Source organism: Semicossyphus pulcher, unplaced genomic scaffold (genome assembly GCF_022749685.1).
Source record: "Semicossyphus pulcher isolate SPU_LCO1_2020_fin unplaced genomic scaffold, fSemPul1.0.p SCAF_17, whole genome shotgun sequence".
NCBI lineage: Eukaryota > Metazoa > Chordata > Actinopteri > Labriformes > Labridae > Semicossyphus > Semicossyphus pulcher.
Genome location: NW_027211681.1, coordinates 8,869,174 through 8,895,390, shown reverse-complemented (window position 1 = coordinate 8,895,390; position 26,217 = coordinate 8,869,174). Strand labels below are relative to the sequence as shown.

At 43.3% G+C, this 26,217-nt stretch overlaps 1 protein-coding gene across 1 annotated transcript in view; it reads left to right on the top strand.

Annotated features, from left to right (window-relative positions):
- The window catches only part of ptprdb (protein tyrosine phosphatase receptor type Db), a 162,521-nt gene that overhangs the window by 85,823 nt on the left and 50,481 nt on the right, over positions 1-26,217 (top strand). Inside the window, exons 6-8 of the mRNA XM_069665336.1 lie at positions 3,817-3,966; positions 16,714-16,859; positions 20,543-20,684. Coding sequence (XP_069521437.1) covers positions 3,882-3,966; positions 16,714-16,859; positions 20,543-20,684 — 373 coding nt within the window. The 5' untranslated portion in view covers positions 3,817-3,881. The remainder of the gene's footprint in view (positions 1-3,816; positions 3,967-16,713; positions 16,860-20,542; positions 20,685-26,217) is intronic.

Here is a 26,217-nt window from a genome sequence, read left to right as displayed (position 1 = left end):
TTTAGGTTCTGTCTTCTGTCTTTGTCTCCATCTTTCTCTGAGTCCCTTCCAGCTGTGCTACTCATTCACTTTGTAGTCTGCACCGTCCTGTCTCTGTCACCATCCACCCACTCTCTCTCTCTTTCTCTTTCCTTTCCTTTTTTAGAGCTCATCCTTTCTTTTAATTGTTTCTTGTTTAACTGCTCCCTCCGTCTTGCAACTTTTTAGCTCCATATCTTCATTATCCTTGTAGCTCTGCGGAAACTGATAAAGCATTAACAGCCAGATAATGTAATAACTTTACACTCTTAATGGGACAGAAATAAACAAAAGCTGTTAATCCAATTACAAACAGCCAGTTGAGGCAATTACAATTTACAATGTTACATTTTCATTAAGCAGACGCTTTTCTCCAAAGCGACGTACATCTGAGAGTTAATACGACACAAGCAACGATCGAGACAGGAGGGAACGAGGTCAGCAAGAGCCAACGAACTGCTTCAAGTGCGATCGGACACAGGTGCTGACAGGCAGTGCACAGGGCGTAACGAGACAGTTTTTTTCCCCTTTTAAATTATCATCATGAATATCTTAATCAATATCAACAACATCCTCAATGTCGTCGTCATCAATAGCATCAATATCATTAAGTGCAGAGGTGTTCATAAAGAGCTGGGTCTTTAGCTTCTTCTTAAAGGTGAAAGGGAGCCTGTGGACCGAATGGAGTTAGGTAACTCGTTTCATCACCTGGGGACTACACGTGAGAAGAGTCTAGTTAGAGACTTAGGGCCCTGTTGTGATGAGAGCAGCAGGCGCCTTTCATTGGCCGAGCGTAGTGGGCGGGGCAGAGTGTAGACCTGGAGGAGGGAGCAAATGATGTATCCGCTGGTTTTAAGCAAAGTTAGAGCTGTCACAAAATATTAAATATGGGTGTTACTTTTCATTTTATCTACCCATTAAGAGGTGCTTCATGTCCAGTTTTGCCAAGTTGGCACTTTTATTTGGGCGGGAATCACTGTAACACTTTATTGTATCATTAGCATTTATAAACAATATTTAACCGGTAGTGTATGCACAATGGGATATAGTTATGTGTATTTTTATAGTGTTTTTCGTGCTCAAACTCCTGATTGTAACTTGATGTAGGCATGTAAACTATTGAGGGTTTTTTTGTATATTGATGTAATTTATAGAAATAATAAAATATGATAAAATTTGTCTTCATAGGAAATGTTATAAAGGCTGAAAACACCATAAATAAAACAAAATCTGTATACCTGATTATAAAAAGATAACTTCATGTTAGGAACAACATTATGTATGTTATATGTAAGTTTAGATACTACCGATGATTAAAAAAAAGATTTTAAATATTCCTCTAAAAAAAGTTAGTTTTAATCTTAAACCCAGACTTTTCTCCCCCTCCACTTCCCTCAGATCTCTGCGCCTCCTCCTCTCCCACCTCCCCTCATGCCTCCCTCTTCCCGTCCTGTGAAGAACCATAAGCCCGTGTGTCACTCTGTGAGTCAGTCTTTGTTCTGTCAGAAGCTATCTTACAGATAAGTGTGACTGATGGCTGCAGGCCCGGCCAGGCACACACACAGTATAATTGAGTGATAGGGACTAATGTAAGTGAATGGCTCAGAGCCGCGCTGTGATCCACAGCAGCGGCACAAGCTCCGGCTCCCAGGGAGGCTTTCTGTTAGGCCCTCAGTAATACCGGCTACAGCAGCCACCCAGATTACAATCTGGAGACTACCTGGCTCTCTGTGTGTGTGTGTGTGCGTGTGTGTGTGTGTGTGGGTCAGGTAATATCCCTTTTTGTCTGATTTCCATCCCGTGTCTCCTTTCTTCTCGGTCTCATAGCTCTGTTTACTGCTCTACTTTCATTTCTCCTCCCTCCGCACACCTTTTCTCATCCCCCTCTCTCTCTTTCTACCATCTCTCTCTCTCCACGTTATCTTAGCTCTTTAATTAACGTGACATGCTGTGAAGTGAGATACTAAATAATGCAGGCTTTTCCAGTGACATTGAATCAGCTGGAGTGATTAGTGGCCACACACACACACGCACACACATAGAGTCCTTTTTCCAATCAGTGATCTTCCCTTTAATATCTGTATTTATTTTGCCGCTAAAATGAGGCTTAATTAGATAAATATGCACAAAGATGCTCTTTTGAAAGTAGAGCGTATCACCTGTCTGCATTTTAAGTTTAAGGTGTTAGAGTGTCTCCACATTGTGCCTTTCCACATTGTATTTCTCAGCCTCCCATACATCCTGTAGTCGTGTAAATCACAGTGCGCAGGACTTAATTTGTGCAGGCAGAGATGTAGGTTATCCCAAAGCAATTGTTTCAGACCAAACCAAGTGGAAAATCCAGTGTGGGTTTAGTTGTTTGCTGCCTTAGCTGCAGGGACGCAGGGATGCAGAGCGCTCTGGGTTCCAGCGTTCTTCCCCCCCTCCCCTCGCCTCCCGTCCTCCTCCCCCTTGTCTTTTTTTAATCAGATGGCTTGTTCAGGAGTGGAGGGGATTAAGACTGCCGCTGCTGCCGCTGCTGATGACTCTGTCCAGTTTTGGAAAGCCCACAAACGCACGCACGACACGGGAACTCGCATCTGCAAGCACGCACAGACATACACACACAGAAGCGCTCTCAGAGGAGACACACACACACACGCAGAGGCATCAACACATGCATGAGCTAGCCCATATGACTGCACATATATACATTAAAGGCCAGCCTATTTATTCCAGCAAAAATGCACATTACACACTCAAACGTTGCTCGCTCTCGGTGTCTCTTGCTCGACGTTGTCACTTTCTGGACAGCAGCAGCGATCTGCCATGTCTCATTGTGTCATGTGATTTGTAGCTGTGAGATTTCTGACACACAGACTGACTGACGCCTGTCTCTCATAATGCCAGACACTCACACCAGGCGCTGCAGATGGCAGACGCTCAGACAGACAGAAAGAGGGAGACAGAGGGGGAGTAGAAAGGCAGAATGATTGGGAAAGGAAAGGAAGATGCTCGGGAACGTTATAAGTGAAAAACCAGATTATTGACAGGAGAGGGAAGAGAGGGGAAACAAGGATTTAAGGAAGACATATTTGAAAGACTTAGGCAACAGGAAACTGCAAAAAAGAAGTTGTGAAGTGAAAAGGAGGACAGCAGGAGAGGGAGACACGGAGATAGAGAGAGGTAAGGATGAAAGGATAGAGACATCGAGCTGTATGTTGACCCAACACAGTGTGCAACACAGCCAGGAGATAACACCAGTCAGTCTCCTCCCACTTTAATCTCCTCATCATCCATCAATCCCCCTCGCTCCATCCTTCCACCCCTCTATCTTAAAGCCATTCAGTCCTTTTCATCAATCCGAAATCATGCCGCCTTTTGACGAACATTTGAAAGAAAATCCTTTATTGAAGTGTGTTTTTCACTTTGTCGATTGTGTAACGGGTAAAAAAAAAGTGGAAAAATAAATGAGGCCGTTGCTTACTTACTTGCGAGATAAAGAAGCGAACTTCAGAAGGCGGCTGACGCTTTAATGCTAAATGTTTGCACTAAGTTGAGAATTCATCAGCTACTTTTGCGAACACGCACACACCAAAACACACCTCCGGCGGTGAGTGTGTGGTCCTAATGAAGCGAGAAGAGAAGAGGCAGCTGCAGAACTGGAGTGTAAGGCCTAGAGGGGACTCGCACACTCCAGGTCCCTGTGTGTGTGTGTGTGTGTCGGTGTGTGTGTGTGTGTGTGTGTGAGATGATATAATATCTGAAACTCTTAATTTGGAGTCTAATGAAAGCATTGTTCTGTTTCTCTCTCTGCAGGTTGTGAGGGCCTGTTTCTATCGTCCTGTCGTACAGTGAGGCAGTGAGCTCACGGTGGATACAGCATGCATGTGTCGAAATATCCCATGATGCACTCTGCCAACCCAGGCCTGCTACTCCTCAGCTTCCTCTTCCTCGCCGATGCCGACTGTGAGTCCTTACGACACGACATGTGTTTTGGATGTTTGTACATGTGAACATGAGCGCACACACACGGTTGGAGTGACCTGATTTTGTCTTACAATCCACTCCTGATATCACATCCCCACTCTGTGTGTGTGTGTGTGTGTGAGTGTGTGTGTATGAGAGTGTGTGTGGGGTAGCAGGTTTGATATGAGGCCAGCTGTTTTTGTCCATCCCAGTATTACTTGGCATGGATAGACAGACCGCATATGGCAAATCAGATAATTTCCCCACTGCTTGTGTGGTTGTGTGTGTGTGTGTGTGTGTGCGTGTGTGTGTGTGTGTGTGTGTGTGATCCCTGATTGTGGCGTGTCCAATATACATGTACATGCACATTAGTATTCTGGTTATGATTTGTACCCTGGTTTTAACTAAGGCTACAGCTACTGATTATTTGCATCGTCAAGTGTTATTTTCATTCAGTCAGAAACCAATGAAAGCGTCCGTCACTAATTCCAAGAGCCTTCTTTTATCTAACCAATGAATGAAGGCCAAATATGTCTAGTTTACTGTCACATAAGAGTAAGAAAACTGGAACTAGCAGACTGGATGCTTTGAAATTCTGCCATTTGTGCATTAATGAGAACTTCAAGCAAATTTTTATTTATTTCCAGTTTCTGTCAACTCTTTAATCGATGAATCATTTCTGTTTGTTTTGTGGTTTTTACATGGATCATAGAGTCAACATTTTAATCATCTCATTTAAAATTACTGTATTACGCTACAAAAAGCATGGAAATATACATCCATCATCTATATGGCTGATACTGTTCAGGGTCACAGGGGCGCTGGAGCCAATCCCAGCTGTCATTGGGCGAGAGGCGGTGTACATCCTGAACTGATCGCCAGTCAATCACAGGGCTGACACACAGACAGACAACCTTTCACACTCACACTTACGGGCAATTTTAGAGTCACCAATGAACCCAACGAGCATGTCTTTGGGTGGTCTTTGGGAGGAAGCTGGAGTAAAGGCACACACTTCGTCCGAACCGGGGTTCAAACTAGGAACCTTATAGCAACAGCGCTAACCACTGCACCACTGTTCAGGACGCATGGAAATATAATGTAACAAGACTGGGCAATGTGTTACAAGGACTGTCCTTATGAGGCCGGTGACAACGTGTTTGAAAGCAGGTGCGCACTGCGGACGTGGGTTAGGACAGAGGACGAGCAGCGGAGGAGCAGCACCGCCTACTCTACGAAACAAAGTATCCAGAGCCGTGTGGACAGAGAGTCTCGTCAGTGGAGGTCCAATATGCTCCATGATCCGCAATTGCGATGTCGCAACTCTCTCTCTCTACGGCTGTGAAAGTACCGTCACTCAGTCAGTCAGTCAGTTACTCAGTCAGTCACATACAGACCCGTGTGTAGGGCTGTCCCCAACGGTCAGCCAATAAAAACGTAATTTTTTTTTCATTAATGGGATAGTTCTGGTTTCTCGAAGTGGGTTTGTATGAAGTACTTATCGAATCGTACTTATAGAATTTTTTTCACCACTATACCCCGTATACAGAGCCAGAGTAAGACACAGAACAGAGGGACAGGGCAGTCTGACGTCAATGTGAAGCGGTGTAAAAATCCCCAAATCCAGCGTACAGTGACTCTTTTATGTGGCTAAAGTACGTGCTACTCTTCTGCAGTGTTTCTTTGCTTAGCTTCTGTGGAGGAACTGCGGACAGCTTCTCCTAACAGGGGCTATACCGACTGTATCTACTGTATGTAGTACACTGACTATTGATAAGTACGTCATATAACCCCACTTCAAAAAACACAAACTATCCCTTTAAGAAAAAAAAAGAAGAAAAGTGCAAAGAGTCGTCCAACCATCTCAAATACCACAAAGAAACCAAGAAAACCACCTCCTGCTTTTTATGGACTTTACCTATGAGACACCTGTGTGTTTGGTTTCCATTCCATCTTGTAACCCAACTTAATGAAAGATAACAGTGACAAACACTCCCCCATTTAAACAATTAAACGTGTTTAATTAATGTTAATCATACATTTAACATACATGGATAATCACCACATTCAGACATTCAGTTTTCTCAAATCGTAGGTGTAAACATCTGAGTATCACTGTCTACCTGTGTGAGGGAAAGTCTCAACCAGGCACGACTTCTCTATCAATTGTTCAGGTTGCTGATTAAGAGTGAGGCTTTGAATCTCATGACAATGGTGATGAAACGGTCTGATTCAGGCTGAGACCGAGGGGGAAAGATTTGAAACAGAAGAGGGGAGTGTGGGAGGACTAAAAGATGGGACAGACTGAAAGAGAATAATGGAAGAGAAAGAGGAGGAACTCAGTCATGCTCATCATGCAGACTGTTAAACATCTGGGAGTTCTCCTTTGGACGACAACAGCGGCATCATTTTAATTGAATATTTGTTTTAAAGAGCTTGTTCCATACATCTAGATACGTCCCAGCAGCCCTTGAAAAACAAACATTTGTAAACCGGATGAAACACGCAGAATGATCAGTGCAGTCTGCACAACAAATATCATCTCCACATTGTAATACATATACACACGCAAATGCAGGCTTGAGGCAGCAAGGCAACACACACATCCATAAACCAGCCTTGTTTCCCTCTCAGCCTCCTGACCTCTCGTCCCCTGTGTAAGTTCCAGGGTCGGCCAGTAAAGGCCCAGTCATCCATCAAAACGATGATGCTCCCAGTCTCCCCTGTAACAGTTAGAGTGGAAGGGTGGAAAGGATTCATCTCCTCCGTCTATACGTTTCTCCTTCCCCTGCCCTCGCCTCATTCGCTGTGACTTCCTGCGCTGCTCTTTTCCTCTCTCGCTCCCTGCCTCTTCTCGGCACATCCATGTAATCTGCTAAGAAAGGAGGGACAGAGGGCTGGAGGGGGGGGGAGAAAAGGAGGAAAAGTCTGTTCTGTTCTCTTTTTATCTCATTGTGTATGACATACAATGCCTCTTTTAATATCAACAGTGGGGACTCAGAGATTTGACTGTTGGGAATTCAAACAGAAGCTGCTGGGACGCTGACATCTTCGGTGCTCGTCTCGTGTCGTCTCGCATGTTTTGAAATGTTAAATGCGCTCTGAAACATTGCTTCCAGTTGTGCTAGCTCCACTCAAACTTACTGCCAAATGAATGGGAAACATTTTAAGCATGACAGGGCTTATGGTTTACTCCTCCATGTCTGGACAATGAGATTTAGAAACACACACATGCTTTCTACACACGTATACTAGTGGACTGAGGGTATTAAGATGCAGTCACATGGAACAATATCCCATGTGCATGGTTGGAAATCTTGCATGACACTGCACCATATGTGCACCCTGCATACAAGGGCTGGTATAACAATAGAAGCGGCTCGCTAAACTCTGCGTGTGTGGATGTGTTCGTTTTTATCAAATTCACTTTCACATCTCTCTCTTTTACTCCCCCTTTCTCTCCACCTCTCTCTCTCTCTCCACCATTTTTGTTCCTCCGTGTATTTGTGTGCGCGTGCGTGCATATGACATCTATCTGGTGGATTAAGAGTAATGCCCTGATCCCGTCGCAAACTAGGCCACTGCTCCATGTACGCAGTGAGATGCCCCTGTGTGGGAAACCACATCCCTCTGCATGTCATTCAGGGCGACGGGGAAACAATGCAACAACAGGGTTCTTTTCTGCTGACCCTCGTTTGCCCCAAAAACAACAAGCTGTCGTCCTCCGCCCTCGCAGCTTGGATGTAGCAATAAAAATTCCAGCTGAAACAAAACTCCTTGTGTGTGTGTGTGTGTGTGTGTGTGTGTGTGCAAAGCAACAAAACGGCTCCTTTTTCAGCAGCTACAGTAGGGCAGGCGATGCTGAGTTGCAGGCCGGTGCTTCAGTAAGCAGACTGTACGTTTTGAAAGCAAGCAGGAGCGGTTTAGGATTCTGCCGAGGGAGGCTCTGGTAATGTGAAACTCATTAGCCTCACTTTGCATCACATCATTATGTGTTGAGACATTCATTTTTTTCCCACAAAGCTGGTGCATAATAAAAACACGGGGGCATCAATAGCCATGTTTTTTTCCTAGTAACTGAAACATGACATTTTCATTCATGACATACAGACAGAGTACTACATTAGAAACACAGAACCAGCTCATGTGACTGATTAACCTGTCAACATTCGGCCTTATTTCCAGCGCCTGCATGGCCTTGAGGTTGGCCAGAATCTAAAAAGTGGTTGGGTCATTTTCCCTCAATGACAGCACCGCTACCGGTGCTAACTTTGGAGCCCTCGAGCGAGGCAGCGAACACTGAGTGCTCGGACAGGAGACTTCTTCGGTTACCTGCAAGTATTTCATTCAGCTTTCCCTCGGGTTCTAAGTTCGAGGGTCTGAGCTGCTATGAAGAGAAATGTGTGACAAACCCCACACCTGCATTTTAAGCTACAAACAAAGCACTTTTATATTTAATGCATTAGATAGACAAGATACCACACTTTAAGGATACAGTAGATGGAGTGAGTTCATTCAGATTCAGTGAGAATCATGCAACCAGAGCAGATTTTTGACTCCTATATCCGAACAGAATCAGAGCTCACAGATTTAAATCAATAAAACTGACTGAATGAAAATAAGACGGCTAAAACATGTGTATCAAAGATTGTTAGTTCAGGTAAGTCAGTAAGGGTTAAGTTTAGTGGCACATGCATGCGTATGTCCATGTAAGTATGTTGTCTGTTTTATATGCATATGTATGCAAGCATGTGTAGCGCTTAGAGCAGACAGGAGATTAGATTGCGATAAGTATCCAGTTTCGTGCGAGCTCCACGGCTCCTTGTTGCTGATGGATGAGGTACCGTCAGGATTCGGTGGCAGGAGATGAAGAGGCTGGGTCACGAAGGTTAAAGGTTTCTGCCCCGGGGATTAGTTAAGGGTGTGAATCAAGCAGTTATTTTCTTAGATGGATTGTGTCTCTTTCTCTGATTGATTGGTAATGCCTGGCCGCGCTGAAAGTGCAAGGAAAAGCAAGAGCTGGGTTGACTTTATCGCCCGTATGTGCTAGATGTCAATATGTCAACATCTGCTTGAGGCAGTGGAGGGGATGATGGAGATTTCTCCTGCGGACTGGGGGGGGGATGGTGATGATCAAATTACCAGAAGGCCTCAAGTGATACACCGGTCAACATACTGGTCAAGTGTTCAGAGATACTTTTTAGTTTTAGCGTTTCATGTCAGTTTGTACATGTAAGGACTACATGATACTGATACTTAATGCTGCATCACATATTACACCATCGAAAGGTCATTTAGTGGTGTCTAGAAGAGTAAAAAAATACGGGGGGAATCAATTTAGATGAGCAAATCAATACCATTCTCTCATCTGTCCCATTAGTATTAAGCTACAGTCTGCAGCCGGTTACCTTAGCCGGAGAGAAGACAGGATACGTGAGGAAGAAAAGCTAACCTGGCTCCGTCCACAGGCAATAAAATCCACTTACCTGCACGGCTAAAGCTCGCTAAGTGTTATTTTCACACTGTGTTTTTTTTAAGGATTAAATAAATGAGATGATAACCTGTGAGCTTGAGGGGTGTAGATCCAGAGATATTTGTACTCTGATGGTGTACAGGTCAGGAAATGTCATCAAATTTCCTGCAGGGAAAAAAAAGAATTCAGGGCGCTTTTTTCTGCTGTTAAACAAGTCAAAGGGTCATTTTTTCACCCTGAAGACACGAGGAGCGTTAACAGAGTTTGACAGCGTTCAAAATATGCAAAAAGACCCTGTGACACTGCAGAATAAGGAAAACTCTAACCACATTGAAACTGTACTTCAATTTCTCTTCTTTATTTAACATGCCACTTATCAACACAACTAATTCCAGTCATTATCTGAATAATGCATGGTATATTTCTAGAATAATGTATTGTATTAAAATTCAGCTGTCGTGATGATGTGTCAGCTCGTGCTCATCCGGAATATGACATTAAACCTTAAAAATAAAAAGCCTCATTATGATGCTCGACGACCTCTTTCCATCAGCCTGCGTGAGAATATCTCTTTTTCATAGACAGTGACAGAAATGGGTCACATCACAAACTTTCAGTTCATAAACACGCAATATTAAAATGCCAATCATGTTTATGCTATTATTTTAACGGTTTACTGCTGCTTTTAGGAGAACTGTACCGTTAATGTGCTGCGTAAAAGGCACAAAATATACCTTTAAATATGTGGGCTCAGACTGGGTTGTAGCACAGTGACCCTTTGGACTCTCTACATAAGTTCAACATGCTTACTTAATAAATTTAACCCCTACGTTAGGCGTCAGGCTGTGAGATTTTCAGTCCTTATTAATGAGAAACAGAAAGAAACAGATCTGCTGCTGCATCTCCAGCCCACAGAAGTGAGGCTATTAGCAGCTAGCATAGCTGTGCGCCCATCCGTGAGTAACAGAATCTGACCGGCGTTAGCTTAGCATTAGCTTAGCTGGTGCACCCGTCTGTGAAGAGGCCTGGATAGCATCAGCTTAGCTCTAACTTAGCGACGCAATGTACTGTGAGTAATACGCTGTGACCGGCTCTGAGAAAACCCCTCTGTTCATCTTTATGGGAAGCTAGCGCTGACCCCGTGCAGTTGTGTACCCAGTGGGTAGCCCATGTGTTTCTAATGACCTGTGCATAAAAGAACACCATTTTTTATTAATTCCTCCCCTTGTGTTTCTAACAAATTAACCCTGATTAACTCGGCACTAGCCAGACCCTGAGGCCGCTATGGTGGGTAAGAGGCATGCTAATTGGATATGCTTTATTATTGCAGTAAAAGTGCTTTTTTTTGGTCCTGCTTTTACATAAGTTTAAAGGTGACAATTAAAAGGGATGCTTGGCAACTTTAGCTGGAAATTGTCCACGAAACTGCAGGTCTTTGTGCATATAGAGAAGTGACAAAGTACAAAGTGCTTTATAACAGTAACATAAAAACAGGAAGCAAATTAAAAGGCTGTACTTTTACTGTCAAGAAACTTCAATAGAATAAATAATCAATATGATTATAAAAGAATGTTAGTAAAAATATTGCTATTTGGTTTATGAAAAGAGCTGTATAGTTTGTACTGTAATGTGCACGATGTTATAAGTGGGGATGCACCATATTATCAGCACGTTATCGGTGTCTGCAGATTATGGCTTGAAAATGACATATCGGCATCGGCCGATATGTCATTTTTCTGCTGATATCTTCTGCCGTTAAAACAATGCATGAATTCTGCCTAAATGCTCGATGATAACCTGAAAAAGCTCGACGTAATGCTACAACATTCGCCAACACACGAGTGTGTGCACACACTGTCTGCGCAAAGTTATCAACAATAAACAAATAAAGACTAAATAGTCACAGAAACTCGAGCCAATGGATAGAAGTTTAACAACTTTCACAACAAGCTAACAGTTAGCTCACATTCTCGTCATTTTACCGGACTTAACTGCATCAAACACGCCAAAAATATACTCGCGGCCACAGCCGAGTGTAACATAAACATCAGTGCAAAACTAACTTACTTATTCATGGACGCACACACGATAAAAAAAGAGTCCGTCTGCGATCACTGATGTCTCCATAGTAGGTGCAGTAAACAAGTCCGGGCATGTCTCCCTCACTGCCGTGTTTCGGGGGGATGCTGCATTCAGGTGCGCTCAGAAATGTGAATGATCAGACACGTGACCTTTATTACAACGCTTCTTCTGTGAAGCGTGAAGAAGGGTGCAAGATGTTTGATGTTTGGCAGTTTTTGGCCACTACAACAAGAGGAGACTTGATGTTCTCTACAATGAGGTGGAAAAAAACATGGCAAAAACGGTTGGAAAATATCGGCATATTGGCAAAAAATCCAATATTGTGCATCCCTATTTATAAGACAGTGCGCAAAGGTTGACTGAATGAAATACAGAGACAATGTGCAAACAACAGAGGTAATAATCCAGGTAATGTGTGTTAATGTAAAGCAAAGAGTCTAATACTCCAGATTTGGTTAAGATACTGCACAGATACACTTAAGCTTGAGTAACATTTCATCTTTAATGTGAAGTTTTATCAAAAGTTACGGCACTTGATTGTGTAAAATTAAATCTTCTATCTTAAAAAGGCCCATTTGACCAAATATATTCCAATTAACACTAACATGTGCTGCCGTAGGATGATAGCCGTCTCTCTGTGTTTATGGCCCCCCAATCTAATTTCATTTCCCGGACGAAAGCGAGCAGCTGATAATTTGCTCTTAATGTGTCGGTTTGATGTTAATGTGCTTTAAGTTATGGTCCTGGCCAGCTGCCCGCCCACTCTCCAGGCAGACTATCACAGCCCTGGCTCAGGCCCCGTTATTGGCCTCGTTCCTCAACTTGTCTGACAAGCCCCTGCCTCAGTTCTCATTTGGGAAGCGATCTGCTAACCACCCACCACCGCTACGTACGACACCATGCAGCTGGATCTTTCCCTGGCAAGGACTGTAAATTACTCATTACATGCCTAACTATCGACATAAGCACACACACGGAGGGAAAATGTGAGGCGCAGGCACAGATGCTTGGCAAGTTGGAGCGACATCCAGAGCAGCCTTTTCAGATGCGATCAAAACTTCCAACACGCACATCACGTACTCACAGAAGCATGTCCACACGACTCTGAAAGAGGGATGTGTTAATATCTATCTGATCAGGAAGTTCAATGATAGTTTATCCCCTTCTTCCTCCTCTGAGGGATCAGCCACAATTCAACCTGCACATTCAGCTCAAACACACACACACACACACACGCAGGATTAGCTACCATTAAAATCTGGGTTTCCCCATCTGCTCCTTTTAGCTAAAACTACACTAAAGCTCATTTTGTATTCTCATCTGTGATTTTGTTGGAAACCCAGCTTCCCAGAACTTCTCTTTTCCAATTTGTAACTTTGATACCTGCACTATCAGACGGAGCGGCTGTGTTTCGTCCATTGCTTTTCGTTGATTTGCTTTGTTTGGAAAGGCCCGTCTGCTTTATACTTCTTCGCACCAGATCAGCTAAGTGATTGAGGGCGCACAAGATTCAGCCTGAGGGCACATAAATTGCAATATTTCTCAGAGTTCTTGGAAAGATCTGTGGGAGTTTGGTTTTATCTCAGGAATCGCTGCAATAAAAACACACATTTCTCTTACTGTGTGTTGCCGAACACATCCTCATAAATGTCAGCGTCGTAAAAAGTATGGGAGCTCTTTATTTATCACACTTTTAAAGTTCTTCTTTTACAACCAGAGATGTGCGTCGTTTGCGGTAACTTCCATCTGTTTTTTCCTCCTAAATATGTACTTTCCATTCTTGAATTTATACATTTTCCCCCCAATCTTCACACACTATATTCGTAAATCTCACTCCCCGGAGGTTTGTGCTAGCATCTGTTCTTACAAACTCGATCTCTCTCGCTGTGTCCCTCCAGGTTAAACGCAGCATCTGCCAGCTACATCCCTGTAGTCTCCAACAAAGTGTCATTAGCTTCATTTAGTCCTGCTATTTGTCTTTTCTGCTCCTCCGGTGAACCAGCATCACACCGCTGTGCTTTGCTCGTTCATTTAAGGGGAGTTGGGGCACAAAATGCTCTTCTAACTTTATCAGGCTTTTCAAAATAAAAGCAGAAGAGGAAAAAAAGTAGCTCCCAGATCAAAGTCGAAATTAATGATGTGTTAAAATTGTTAACACATCTTTCCAAATTTCCCAAAAGCATGCATTTATATTTCTTTGATCTTAAGCACCAAAAAGCCAATCTTTCACCCTGAAATCAAAGTTTATCGCACATCTTTACTCGTGACTCGAAAGTGGTCCAGAGAGGGGAGCGTACTTTGTAATCCCTGCCATCTGTTGTGTAGATCACATCCAACTGTACGCCGACCTTTATGTAGGCCACCCTCCAACCCACACACACACACACACACCAAGAGGGGGAAAGATTGGCACCGTCTAAGCCCATCTAAATCTTTCTCCGCTGACCCGCTCTGTACTTCCCTTCACTTCCATCTTAGGTCATATTGAGGGAAAAGTGGAAGGCTGGGAGAAGGCGACATGCACGAACACTGAAGCTCGTGACTCCTGCAAAGTGCCCCCTGAGAACACGTTCTTTGGCTTTATCTTTCATTTTATATCCATAAGGTAATAAACCTGCTAGTAAACCTTTCCTCCCATAAAAGCACTACAAATACTGAAGTGCCCTTTTGAGCTTGAGCCCTCCTCCCCTTCCTTGGCCTAAATGTCAACGCTTAATCCAACCAAATAACCCATAATAATCTTGGCAAAAGACAGAAGAGATAGGGCACAGATAGAGTGAAAAAAAGAAGAGGGTCGAAAAAGGAGGAGGAATTTGGAGAAAAAGGGCTCGAGAACAAGGGGAGAAGAAGACAAGGAGAGCTGATGAAGAGATGGGAGGAGGAGGAATGAGGGAGAAGAGAAACAGCGATAGAGAGTTGGGAGAAGTGTCGAGCATACGGTTGCATCCCCCCCCCTCCCCCCCTCCTCATTAAGTCAGTCAATGTGACAGGAAGACTTATGTAACACCCCAGAGATGGAGGGAGGAGATGGAGAAAGAGTAACAAGGAGGAGGATGAAAGAGGGAGCAAGGAGAGCAGCTGTGAAGGGAAGGAGGAGGGAGGTGATTGAGAGGCAAAGAATGAGGAGCGGTTAAAGAGATAAAGGGGCAAAATATGAGAAAGAGAGGAGCTAAGACAATTAAACAGGAAGGATACACGGAGAGAGAGAGAGGGATGGAGAGAAGAGGGGATAGATAAAAAAGCAATTGAAAGATCTACCGTGCCTTTTAGTACGGCTCCGCTGGCTTTACACTTTTCATTTGTTTTGTGGGGGAGAGATTAGCAAGAGGATTAAGAGAGCGATTCTCCCGCTCCTCATTCTTTCTGTTTTTCATCTCTCTCTCTTTTTTCTCTCACTCTATCTATCTCTCGCTCTCCTTTTTGATGGGCACACACACATTTGCTCACTGGCTCATGCATCATGCACACACAAGCAGTATAATGGCATGCATGTAGGGATGACGTGCATGTCATAATGCACTGCACGTATCATGGCTGCAACTAAGCACTGCTTTCATTAATTTCTATGATTTTATTAATCTAACAGCTATTTTAAGATTCATCTATAAATTCTTAAGCATGCAAAATGTCAGATAATTAAGAAATGCAGCCACAATTGTCTTTAAATCCCTTTTTTTCTTTGAACCAAGTCCAAACCTACAAAATATTCAATTTTTTATTTTTATAAAAAGAGGAAATTTGCTAATTTAAAAAAAAAAGTAAAATCAATTATGCTTTTAAGGAATATTAGTAGATTGCCTGTACTCTTGATTGCACTACTAATGCATATACATGAGCTTACAGGAACTCACACACATATATGTCTACAGTTTGTGTGTACGTACATAAACTGGCATATGCAAAGATGAAAGTAAGCAGACACAATAAAAGCACACACTCTATCTCACTCTCTTTCTCCCACACACGCAGGCACACACATGCAGTCGTATTCAGTGACTGAGGTAGATTTGGCCGCGAGCCAGTGAGGTGGAGAGGTGATTGGGCAGCTTGGGGCTCTCTGACCATGTTTGCCAGTACATCTGGCTCGCTCTCTCTCGCTCTCACTCTCTTTATCTCTCTCTTTCTCGCTCTACCGTATCCACCTCCTGCTCATCTTCCTCTCTCCCTCCGCTTCTGCTGTTCATGCTTTCTCTTCCTTACCCATTCTGCTCCCCATCTGTCTCTCTCACTCGCTCCCTTTATCTCCCCCGCTCTTCTGTTCTGCTCTCTCCACTCTTTCAACGCACACTCTCTCTTTTTCTCCCCTTCTCTGAAAAGCTTAGCGTTTCTCCCTCTCTCTCTCTCCCTCCTTTTAAACAGCAAAAAGCAATTTCTCTCCCTTTGTCAGGGCGGTTGGCGGTAAGCCCTTAAGTAGGGATTTTCTGGTTTGGCTGGAATGCCATTAGGCGAGCTGGCGGTGACGTGCCGTGACTGACGTGCCGAATCTTTTTGATGTCGTGATGTCACAATCCAGCGGAGGCTGTGGTTATGATATTGTTGGCGTCCCTGGAATGAGGGGCTTTAGTGGTCATGTCAGGAGTAAGTCTTCATAAATCCTTTATGGCAGAAATATTAAGCTTCTTTGGTGGTACAGGGACAGAGGGAAAAACATGGTGGAACGTGAACACACATGTACAGAAAAAATGACTCCGTCATAAGCCATCCACATGCAGCGCTACGCTAAAGACAGATATAGATGCATGTGTCCTCAAAGACATGAATCACAGTGTAACAAGGCGCAAAAGTAGCCCTATATTTACTGATGAGGTGATCCAAGTGACATCATCGTTGGGCTTCCTCTTTTTCACTTAAACACACACACACGCCACCACACACACACACACGTCTTGCATTTCCAGTTAAAAGCTTAGTAGAACAGAGGTCTCTAACCTAACTGTGACAGATATGCAAGTTACATATTACTGTAGCATATTTAGTGAGAATATGTACTGGTATGTGTACATGTTAATACTGTAACGGTGATGTGAATGGGTGCCATATTAAAAGTATTGTTCACCTGTCAATCCAGTCATCTCCTGTTCCTTTACTTTTTCACATATGCACACACACACACACACACACACACGCACGCACGCACAGCTACTTTATGACTTTGAGCTCGACTTAACTGTTGTGCACATCTTTCCTTACAGCACCCCCCAGGTTTACACGAACCCCTGAAGACCAAACAGGAGTGCAGGGGGGAGTGGCCTCCTTTGTGTGCCAGGCCGCAGGAGACCCACAGCCCAAGATTGTGTGGAACAAGAAAGGCAAAAAAGTCAGCAACCAGAGATTTGAGGTATGTCACTGAGATACTACTGATGGAGGTGTATCTCTTTTTTTTTGTTTGAAAGTGCTGACTGCTTCTGCAGTAAAATGAAAGGGGTTAGCATCGAGTTAGCATCCCGCAGAGACACAACAGAAGTTCACTGTGTGCGCTGTGTAAAACAGTTGTGTCTGTAAAAGCCGGGAAGACTTTTGTCATTTGTTGTTTTCCTGTTATATTTCTTTTCTTTATGTACCCTTCTGAGACACTTTTGAACCTCTCAACACAAGTCATATGATAAAAATATCTCTCGAGCTGAAATAAGGTTAGCACATGCATAGAGATTTAGTTAGCAACGTGTGTTTTTGCTAGATGAGGAGGTTGATACCGCTCTCTTAAATAAAGGTGCAGCCAAGAGTTGGTTAGCTTAGCCTAGCATAAAGGGGTAAAACAGCTGTCCAGCACATAGCCACTAGTAAAACCACAACATGTCTTTTTTTTTTTTTTACACTTAATTATTAGCTATGTGTTGAGCAGAAGAAATGCGGATAGTCTTTTTTATGTGTTTTTCTTTGAACAGAGCTGAGCTAGCTGTTTATGCTAGGCTTGTCAAGCTAGCATCTCCTGGCTGTAACTTTAGCTTTGTATTTAACAGACGGATAAAAGAATGCTCACAATTTTCTCAACTAACTTCTACATGAACAACAACAAGACTGTTTCCCAAAATGTTTATTAAGTCCTAGCATAAAATTGTGACGTTTTGTGATCGTAAACTGAAAAAAACTGGTTTTGGACAACATAGTTTCGGACTTTGCCTTGGGCTCTAGCTAAGTTTTTTCTATTTTCTGACATTTTATTGATGAAAAATGTAGAAAATAACCAATACATTAATAAATAATGATAATAATAGTTGAGGCTTTAAATGACTGTCTTACATTTAAGTGAGGCACTTTCAGAGCTCTGGCACAGTACGCTGCATTCTGACTCACTCCTTCATTAACATGATTTGTTACACCTGTGCTTTCTCATTAATTACAAACCAGGGTGCCACCTGTGAGAAAGGTGTCCTGTTGCCCTATTATCATCACAATGAAGGTTGACATTTAAGTCAATAATGAGCGTTGCGTTTTATTTTCCCGTATTCATATCATAGCCAACACCCTAAAAGCATCAATTACCAGTTAGCAAATAGATTTGATCAGTTTACCTGCTTTTCTTCATTTGTACTCCAAATATTACACAACTGTGTGAGTGCTCCAACTCTTTCATATGTCAAGATGATGCCTCGGGCTACAGTATATGAGATTCTCATATGATCATCCTTATTAGTTTCCTGTAGGCTCTAACCTTTGATTTATTTCCTCACCTCACCACTCACTCCTCGATGGAGATGTTGAACCCGCCTCTCTCCTCTCCAGTCAGTGTCACCTTGAGCTGTGGGTGCTTTTCCACTTTAATAAGTCGAGTTTCCTCCCAGGTTTAAGTTCATCTTGCTGTCTCGTGTTTGTGATTAAATCACTTGAGGAGATATTTTATTTTTAATCCACCCTATATAAGCTCAGACATTCGGGAGTTGTTGTGGGATTTCTTTTTATTGGATTTCAGTCAGCGGAAAGTTTCTCAGAATTCACAACCCAGATCTTTTCCCTTCTTGTATTAAACTTATGGCGGAGCATTTACAATGTACAGTCCAGTACTTCTGAACAATCTCTCTGTGGGATATCCTTTATGTGAGGAAACCTGAGAGATAATCAAGAACTGCTGTATTTATACAATCCCTCTTCTCCGTATCTTTTAATTCAGTCCAAAGTTACAATGAACTGCTTGTCTGTTGCTACCTGAAATCAATTTTTAATGTGTGCAGTGATTGATCCCACACTGTGGATCCAGGCATGCCTTGTGGCTAAGGATTAAACGTGACTCTCATCCCTCACTGGCTCTGTCCCCTCAGCGTCCCTCAGCATGTTTATTACTAGTAACAGGCTTTAAAAACTTAGTTTTGGCCTTGTTTTTTGTGTCCTTGTTATTTAAAATTGGTCTGTAAACAATGCCCACAACCGTATCCGTAGCTCACTGCAATATTGAAAGGCTTGATAAATTCAGAAGATGTTTCTTAAACTTTGTTTGACGTGTGTGGGCGAAAGAAACAGGCTGTAAACACAACTTATTATCAGCTTTAAACAGGGGCCTATTCTACAAAACGAGTTCAACATACATACGAGTGTCTTTTCCTGATCTGGCTTCACTTGTCACTTGTCGCCTGACAATCATGCTGTCACACGACGCTGGTTATCACCTCGATAAGTCAACCCGGGGTTTCTATGAGCACGTTCACATGAAAGGTTTGGAGCAAATGACCAATCTAAACACGGGCAAGTCTGCCGTCAGCTGATCGGCATATTTTACAAACTCAGAGCAAACTATGATTTCAGAAAGATATGAAGAAATGACACATAATCCAGACTAAAATCCACTCAACTACAGCTGCTGAATGCAGGAAGGACAAATAGCAAAAAAAACGCAGACTAGGGCTTTTTACATTGCCAGTTCAAGGCGGGATTATTATGCCTCCGTCAGTCGCACAGAGGCAGAATGGTGGGGCGCAGTTGTTCCGCCTCTGAGCCGACATCGGAGGTAATAGAGGCGAAACAGCGTCTGCGTAAACTGCAGAGCCAGCAGGGCGGAAACAGCGCCTTGTGTGTGTATTTGAAGCACGCGCAGGTTCTGCTTCCGCAACGCCAGAGCGTTATTTAAAAACACGTACTGGGATGGCTTTATGCTGGCATTGCATGGTCCAACGTAGAATGACAAAGGTGCCATGAGGATGGAGATTTGCTACGGCGCAGTGTAAATCCGCAAATATGATAATATCTCTGCTCCATCATTAGAGCACCATATATTTATTATAACACTTGTGTGTTACATTAGATTAATACGTTGCACAGATGTATTTTTGTTGCGTAAATGACAGATTTAGACTTCAAACTATGGAGCAAATAAAAAATCATTTAAAAGCATAATTTAAAGCAGTACAATGCTTACTATCATATCTTATAAGTACAAACGTTCTTCAGGCTTCAGTGCTGTGATCAGTCTCTGTTGTAGATGTATATCAGTAAAGCTTTCACTGAAATCTTTCATTAATATATTTCATAAAGTCAGAAGGTAAAGCAGAATTGTTTTACCGCCCTCTCTCTCTCCTCCCTCTCACAATCTGCTCACAGAGCTCCTGAATCAAGAGACCTGATTGGTCAGTAGGTGGTGTTTACCCTCCAGGTATCGATGTCAATATCCAGCGGAGCAACATTATCATTCTTTTGAAATGTTGCATTAGCCCTCCTGATGAATGGAAGCTCAAATTTCACCGTTTTTTTCGATCTAGTTTTGTTCTCCGCTAATTCGTTATGGTAATCTTGTAATCACCCGTCACTAACGTTGTCTGTTGTTTGCTAAGGAGGTAGTTTTTGTGGTCAAAAACAATACTGATGAGAGCAATGCGAGTGAACCAAAAAAGGTGAAAATGCAGGCCATAAAACCAAAACAATTAGCTTAAAGACGCTATAAATATCTGTCAAGCTAAGGGTGGACTGCAGACCAGGGTGGTAATTCTCTATAGTTTCCTCACTACAAGTGACTTTCACTTCACTCTTTTTGATCTATTATAAACACATTATATGTATTAAAGTTTCTTTAATGTATTTGTTTTCCTCTTACAGGTAATAGAGTTTGACGACGGGTCCGGCTCGGTCCTGAGGATCCAGCCTCTGAGGACCCCCAGAGACGAGGCTATTTACGAATGTCACGCCTCCAACTCTGCGGGAGAGATCACCGCCTCCACCAGACTAAGTGTGCTACGAGGTCAGTGTTGAGCCCACATGCAGTCTGTGTTTCCATTTAGCTGTCAAAAGTCATTTTTTAATTGCTGTGAAGAAAATTACGAATCATAATAGCAGGACATAAGTCATAGCCACATAGCAGACACACTAATTATATGCTTGCAGGCAGAAGAAATATTGTATATGCATGTATAACAAGAGTGATTTAACGACATTTTGCCCCTCATAAATCTCCTCTTATCTTTACTGGGGTACTTTAAGATATCGTCATATGTCAAATGAAGTATTTTCCTGACGATGTTCTTGTAAATTAAAAACTTTTCACGCAGACTTTAGACGTAGATATTCGTTTATGCAAGTATAAGCGTGGCTCCACTGCTGTGGATGGTTTTGTTAGTGTTAGCAGGAGTCCATTAATGCAGATAGTGATGTTAGTGTTAGTGGAGTCCATTAGGAGGAACATTATGTACCGGTAGTTTGAAGCACAAGAGTGTCTTAGTGAGTGAAACTGCTCGAGCGTGGATAATCACATCGTCTGCCTTTACATGCTCGTGGGGAAAGGACGAGCTGCCGATTGTTCTACCATCTCTCTCTCTTTACCTCTCTGTCTCTCTGAGGTAATAACATAGTTTACAGTTCCACTTTCTCGTCATCTCTCATCTTTTTCTGTCTGCTTCCGTCAGTGTGTTTTTGTCTCCCCAAGTTCATTTCTTCGTACTTTCTTTCTTTCTCACTCCCCCTTTTTCTCCACTTTTCTCTCCCCTCTTTCTCTCGCTCCATATGCTCTTAGGTCCACTACACAGCAACCTCTAAATTATTCACATCAGACCACTCTTTGCATCTTCTGCGCTGTTCCGCTCCATCCATCCAGAATTTTCCCTGTCTCACATGGTCGTCTTTGTTCGTGAATCTGTGTGTGTGTGCGTGCACGGATGCTCAGTTGCGCGTGGACATCTGTATGCGCTCTTGCTTATGAGCCTCTGCATCTATTTTTGATTTTTCAGGCCTCCCTTGATGGAAGCTATCTGCTCGTGTCTAATCTTTTATCTTTATCGAGAACATAGCCACTCATGCACGCAAACACAGTCAAACACACACACAGACAGACACACAAACGTGTCCTCAATCTAAGACAGTCAGTCTTTATGTAGTGATTAGCCTCTTTCTACTCCTCTGAGGAGTCATTGTGCTGTGGATGAATTAAAGGCCACCTGGGAGCAGCTAATAGCCCCTGATAGACTGACAGTCCAAATGTCAGTTAGAAAATGCACGCACCAGCACACACGTGTACGCACACACACACACACACACACATGCCTGTCAGTCATGTGTCTCCCCTGGCTCTGTAGAGACACAGCTCCAGTGACTGACTGACTGACTGTCTGTCTGACAGGAGGGATCCGGTGTTAAGGTCAGCCGGCTTAATTACTGCGGATTAGGACCAGGCTAATTGAAATCTTGGATTCCAGTAAATGGCTGTGATTGGCAATGGCTGAAATAATAATGAACTGGAGTGCGATTATCTGCTTTAGGATCCGGTGTTCAGTCAGACTGATACTATATAATTCATGCTTCAGTAAAAGTGTTTGTGTCTTTGGTTTATTCTAAATGAGTCTCAAAGTTCCAAAAATTGACATTTTGAATTGGAAAGATGAAGTTGTAAAGTTTTAACTAAAGCTACTTTCCAAAACTCGCTAACACTCGGCTTTTTTGCTTAATGGGAAAAGCTACAATCGGTATTCAGTAGTCTGCGGTAGACCCGGGTAATTATCGCCTCGGCTCCGATCAGCAGTGATGGGAACACACAACGCATGTCAACGCGTTAATGTCTACCCTCTCTCCAGCGTGATGCTATGCTTCATAGGTGACTTCTACGACTCCTTGTCATCTCAGCTACAAATTCGGCCCGTCTTCGTTCAAGCAGCGCTCGGCGCCAAGTTAGATAAAGACTGAATGAGTAATAGATACAATAAAGACCTAACCACCGTAACATCTTCACTGTTTACTGACCCCGTCTCCGGCGCGTTTGTGACATCAGACCGTGAGCAGCAGAAAAGAGACAGAAAGGAGTATACTTCACTGGCAATGGGAAAAGAGACAACCGGCATCTATAAGCAGGTCTTCCTGAGTCTGAAACACCCGCGTCAACAAGCTAAATTTAGGTGGGAAAGGGGTATAACATACCGTATATTCCCACCTGCATAACTTGAAGCAGAAACAAAACCATCTATTGCCTCAGAGTCAAATCAACACATGTCAGACAACAGAACATAGCATGTAAGAGCCATAAAGCGTTGCAGGAGCACGGGCCTCATGGATTTATAGGTGTTAATTTTATTGCATCCATGACTTCTACTGTTTATCCCCCGAGGCAGATGTGAATGACATAAACAGGTTCATGCAGACATTACACTTGGGCTTCTGATTCAGCAGCCAGCGTCATGCTTTAGTTCCCCTTGATTGTAACACCAGACTTGATTTTCACTCTCCCAGATTTACAGATGACAAACTCGGCGAGCGATGTGTGTGTGTGTGTGTGTGTGTGTGTGTGTGTGTGTGTGTGTGTGTGTATTTCATTGTGGGTCTTATATAAAGAGGACAGTGTTCGCACAGCCGTTCCCATGATTGTGAGAGCGGGGCTTTTCTATGAGCTGTGAAATTATCTGGATCTCGCACAGTGGAAACACGGCTGAAGTGGGAGCACATCCAAATGAAACCGTGGGATGTGTGGAAGGCTCCGTCAACATGGGGAGTGTAGGGTTACGCATCTGCTCTGACCTCAGGGGCTACTTAACTGTTCAGCAGCACCCACACACACACACACACACACACTCGAGCAGCTTTGTCGCAACACTTTGGTGTTGCTTACACCTGTCCCTGTGATGGATGGCGGAAAGCTGGATATATGCATGTGTAAAAGTGTGTGTGTGTGCATCAGCCCATTCAATCAGGCCTTAAACACGCCTACTTCACACCCCGTCAGGTTTTCATTAAAAAACTTTTCCCGTTGCATTCTTGTGCTTGTGGTTTGCAGGTGCTTGCACACCCCTCTATCCACACACATCTTTGTTTTTGGTGCACTCATGAGGGGCAGAGAGGTAGAGAGACGCCTGGTCTCGGGGAGTATCTCTCTAACCGTGCGTCCTCGCTGTTCAGTGCAGTGTCCCACCCCAGGTAGATGAAATAGAATGCATTATTCCTGCCTACAAGGGGCTGGCTTTGAAGTAAGCGTTTGCATAATGAAAGCAGAGAGAATCTGGATTGTTATGCTGTATGGGTCCCTTGTGCTCTCATTCCCTTTCAGTCTGTTTTTCTTTTGCGCTCCCCCTTTTCCCTCTCTGTTTTCCTTTATGTCACTCCTTCTTCGTCTCACTCCGTGCAACCTTACTCTTCCTTTCTTAGTTTTTTATCGTTGCACTTTTGCCCCTTTCCGCCAACCCGCACACGCAGACACACTTCGTACACACAAACACCTTCTCATCTTGTTCTCTTGGTTTATTATATCCATGTTTCCATTTGTCGGGCGTTGTGATTGATTGAAACCGGAGCTGTTAAAAGGCCACACACGGACTCGCAGAGCTAGTGTCTCACGACCCGACGGCTATGGTTCGATGGACTAGTACCAGAATTAGCATCTCCTTGGCGAGGTTCAGCGCTAGGATTTCCCGTTAATGAGGCTCTGTGTGGTTGAGAGGGATAAAGTCACAAGGGATTCTGGGTAAAAAAAAATGTAAGTAGACTGCCTTCTAGATCAAATACAGCCCGAACACATGCAGGAGCAAACGCAGGAGCAAACGCAGGAACACGCGCTTCTTTCTCATCCAACTCTTTTTCACCGTGTCTATCTTTATATGCTTTATTATGGATGACTCATGAATCTGACATTTTACCTCGCAGATTCAAAGTGCGACCATGAACAAAGTTCGGAATTTGTTTTGAAAACTTGCTCTGAACATATTTGATTTCAAGGCTGCATACAGTATCTACTTAATGAGACTAAGTAGACAGTCTTTGATCCCACACCTCCTCAAAGCTTTGTCCCCTCGTCGTCCTTAAAGCTCCCGTTGCAGCTGAATGAAGTTGATTTCTCACACTGAAAAGACTCTCTTAGATGTCTTTAAATTCACATTCAATTTACCATCCCAAAAGGCTGTGACTCAATGCATGTGTATTCATTGGACTCACCTTTTTAAGCTTCCTGAGAGTTGCGTTCAATAGACTGAGCTGGACAGGAAGTGTAGCCCACCTTCTGCTGATTCGCAGAGGAAAAGAGGCTATTTGATTTCCAATTGATTCTTATTCAAAGAGCAGCCGTGAGACAGTTTGTCAGGTGGAATAAAATGTTACTTATTCTGCTTGACCTCACTATTGGATTCTTCAAAAGTCTTGCCTCCAGGCTCAGGTCTGATGTGAAACTCATTTGACTCTAAATTGTTTCTAAATTTGACTTTTGCATTTGACCATCCAGATTCCTTAAGTTCGCCGAACTTCAACCTCAGTCCTATCATGCTATCATGGGGAGCTAATGCCATTATGGTAGGAAAAAAAAAAAATCACTCTGTGCCTTTGGAGGACGCTATCCGCTTCTACAATGGACCCTGGAGAACCTCCGCCAGACGAAGAAAAACGTCAGGCGAAGGCCAGGGAGCTCGCTAAACTACACTTCCTCGATCTAGGACGCCCACCTCTGATGTCAGGTTTAAAATGTAGTTTTTTAGACGATCCACCGGTATATTGTCATCATATTTCGGATTCTGTACCGCTCTGAGCCGTTGCCTGCAGTGAAAACTGTAGTATTTCACTCCAGCGTCTCTCGCTTGGCCGTTCCTTTCAGAGGCAGGGGCGCAATGCACCCTGGGTGTTGTAGGAATGTAGAATGAGCCGTTTGTACAAAAGCTATGGCGCCATTTAATATATCATTGCTTCTATCGATTACAGATAACACAAGCTTTGACTGACAGTGGCGTTTTTCATGGGCAAACTGCTCCTTTAAGAACCTTCTTCACCAGACGCGTGACTCAACCCTGTCGCAGTCAGTTCAGAGCTTAAGCTGTGTCACTTCAAGTTAAAGGCATTTTTTTCTTCTCTTTAAAAAACAACCTGTCTCTGGGAATGACAGAATGAATACAAGGAATAGTTTGACATTTTGCGAAGTACATTCATGTGCTTTCTTGCCTAAGTGGAAATGACATAATCTTACATTCAACGAAAGCATTATTCACTTATATGCATAGAAGCTTTTACAAGGCTTGTATCACCAAAACCCACTGAATATTAATTTGGAAAAAAAAAGTTCCAGCCTAGTCGTTATTGACCTAAATACCATTTGGTTCTGGCTGTTTCAGTCACTGCGGGTTGAGCCTGTTGAACTCACTGCCCCGTCAATCTCAAAGATAGGGTTTTACTAATCGCAAAAGAGGAGGCACCGGTCGCTGGGAATATAGCTTAACTTTTCACTGGGGAAAACTGCCCAAAAAACAGCACAAATTATTCAAGCAACCCAAAACCAATCGAATAAAGAGAAGACAAACTAATGGGATGAAGACTGGCTGTCT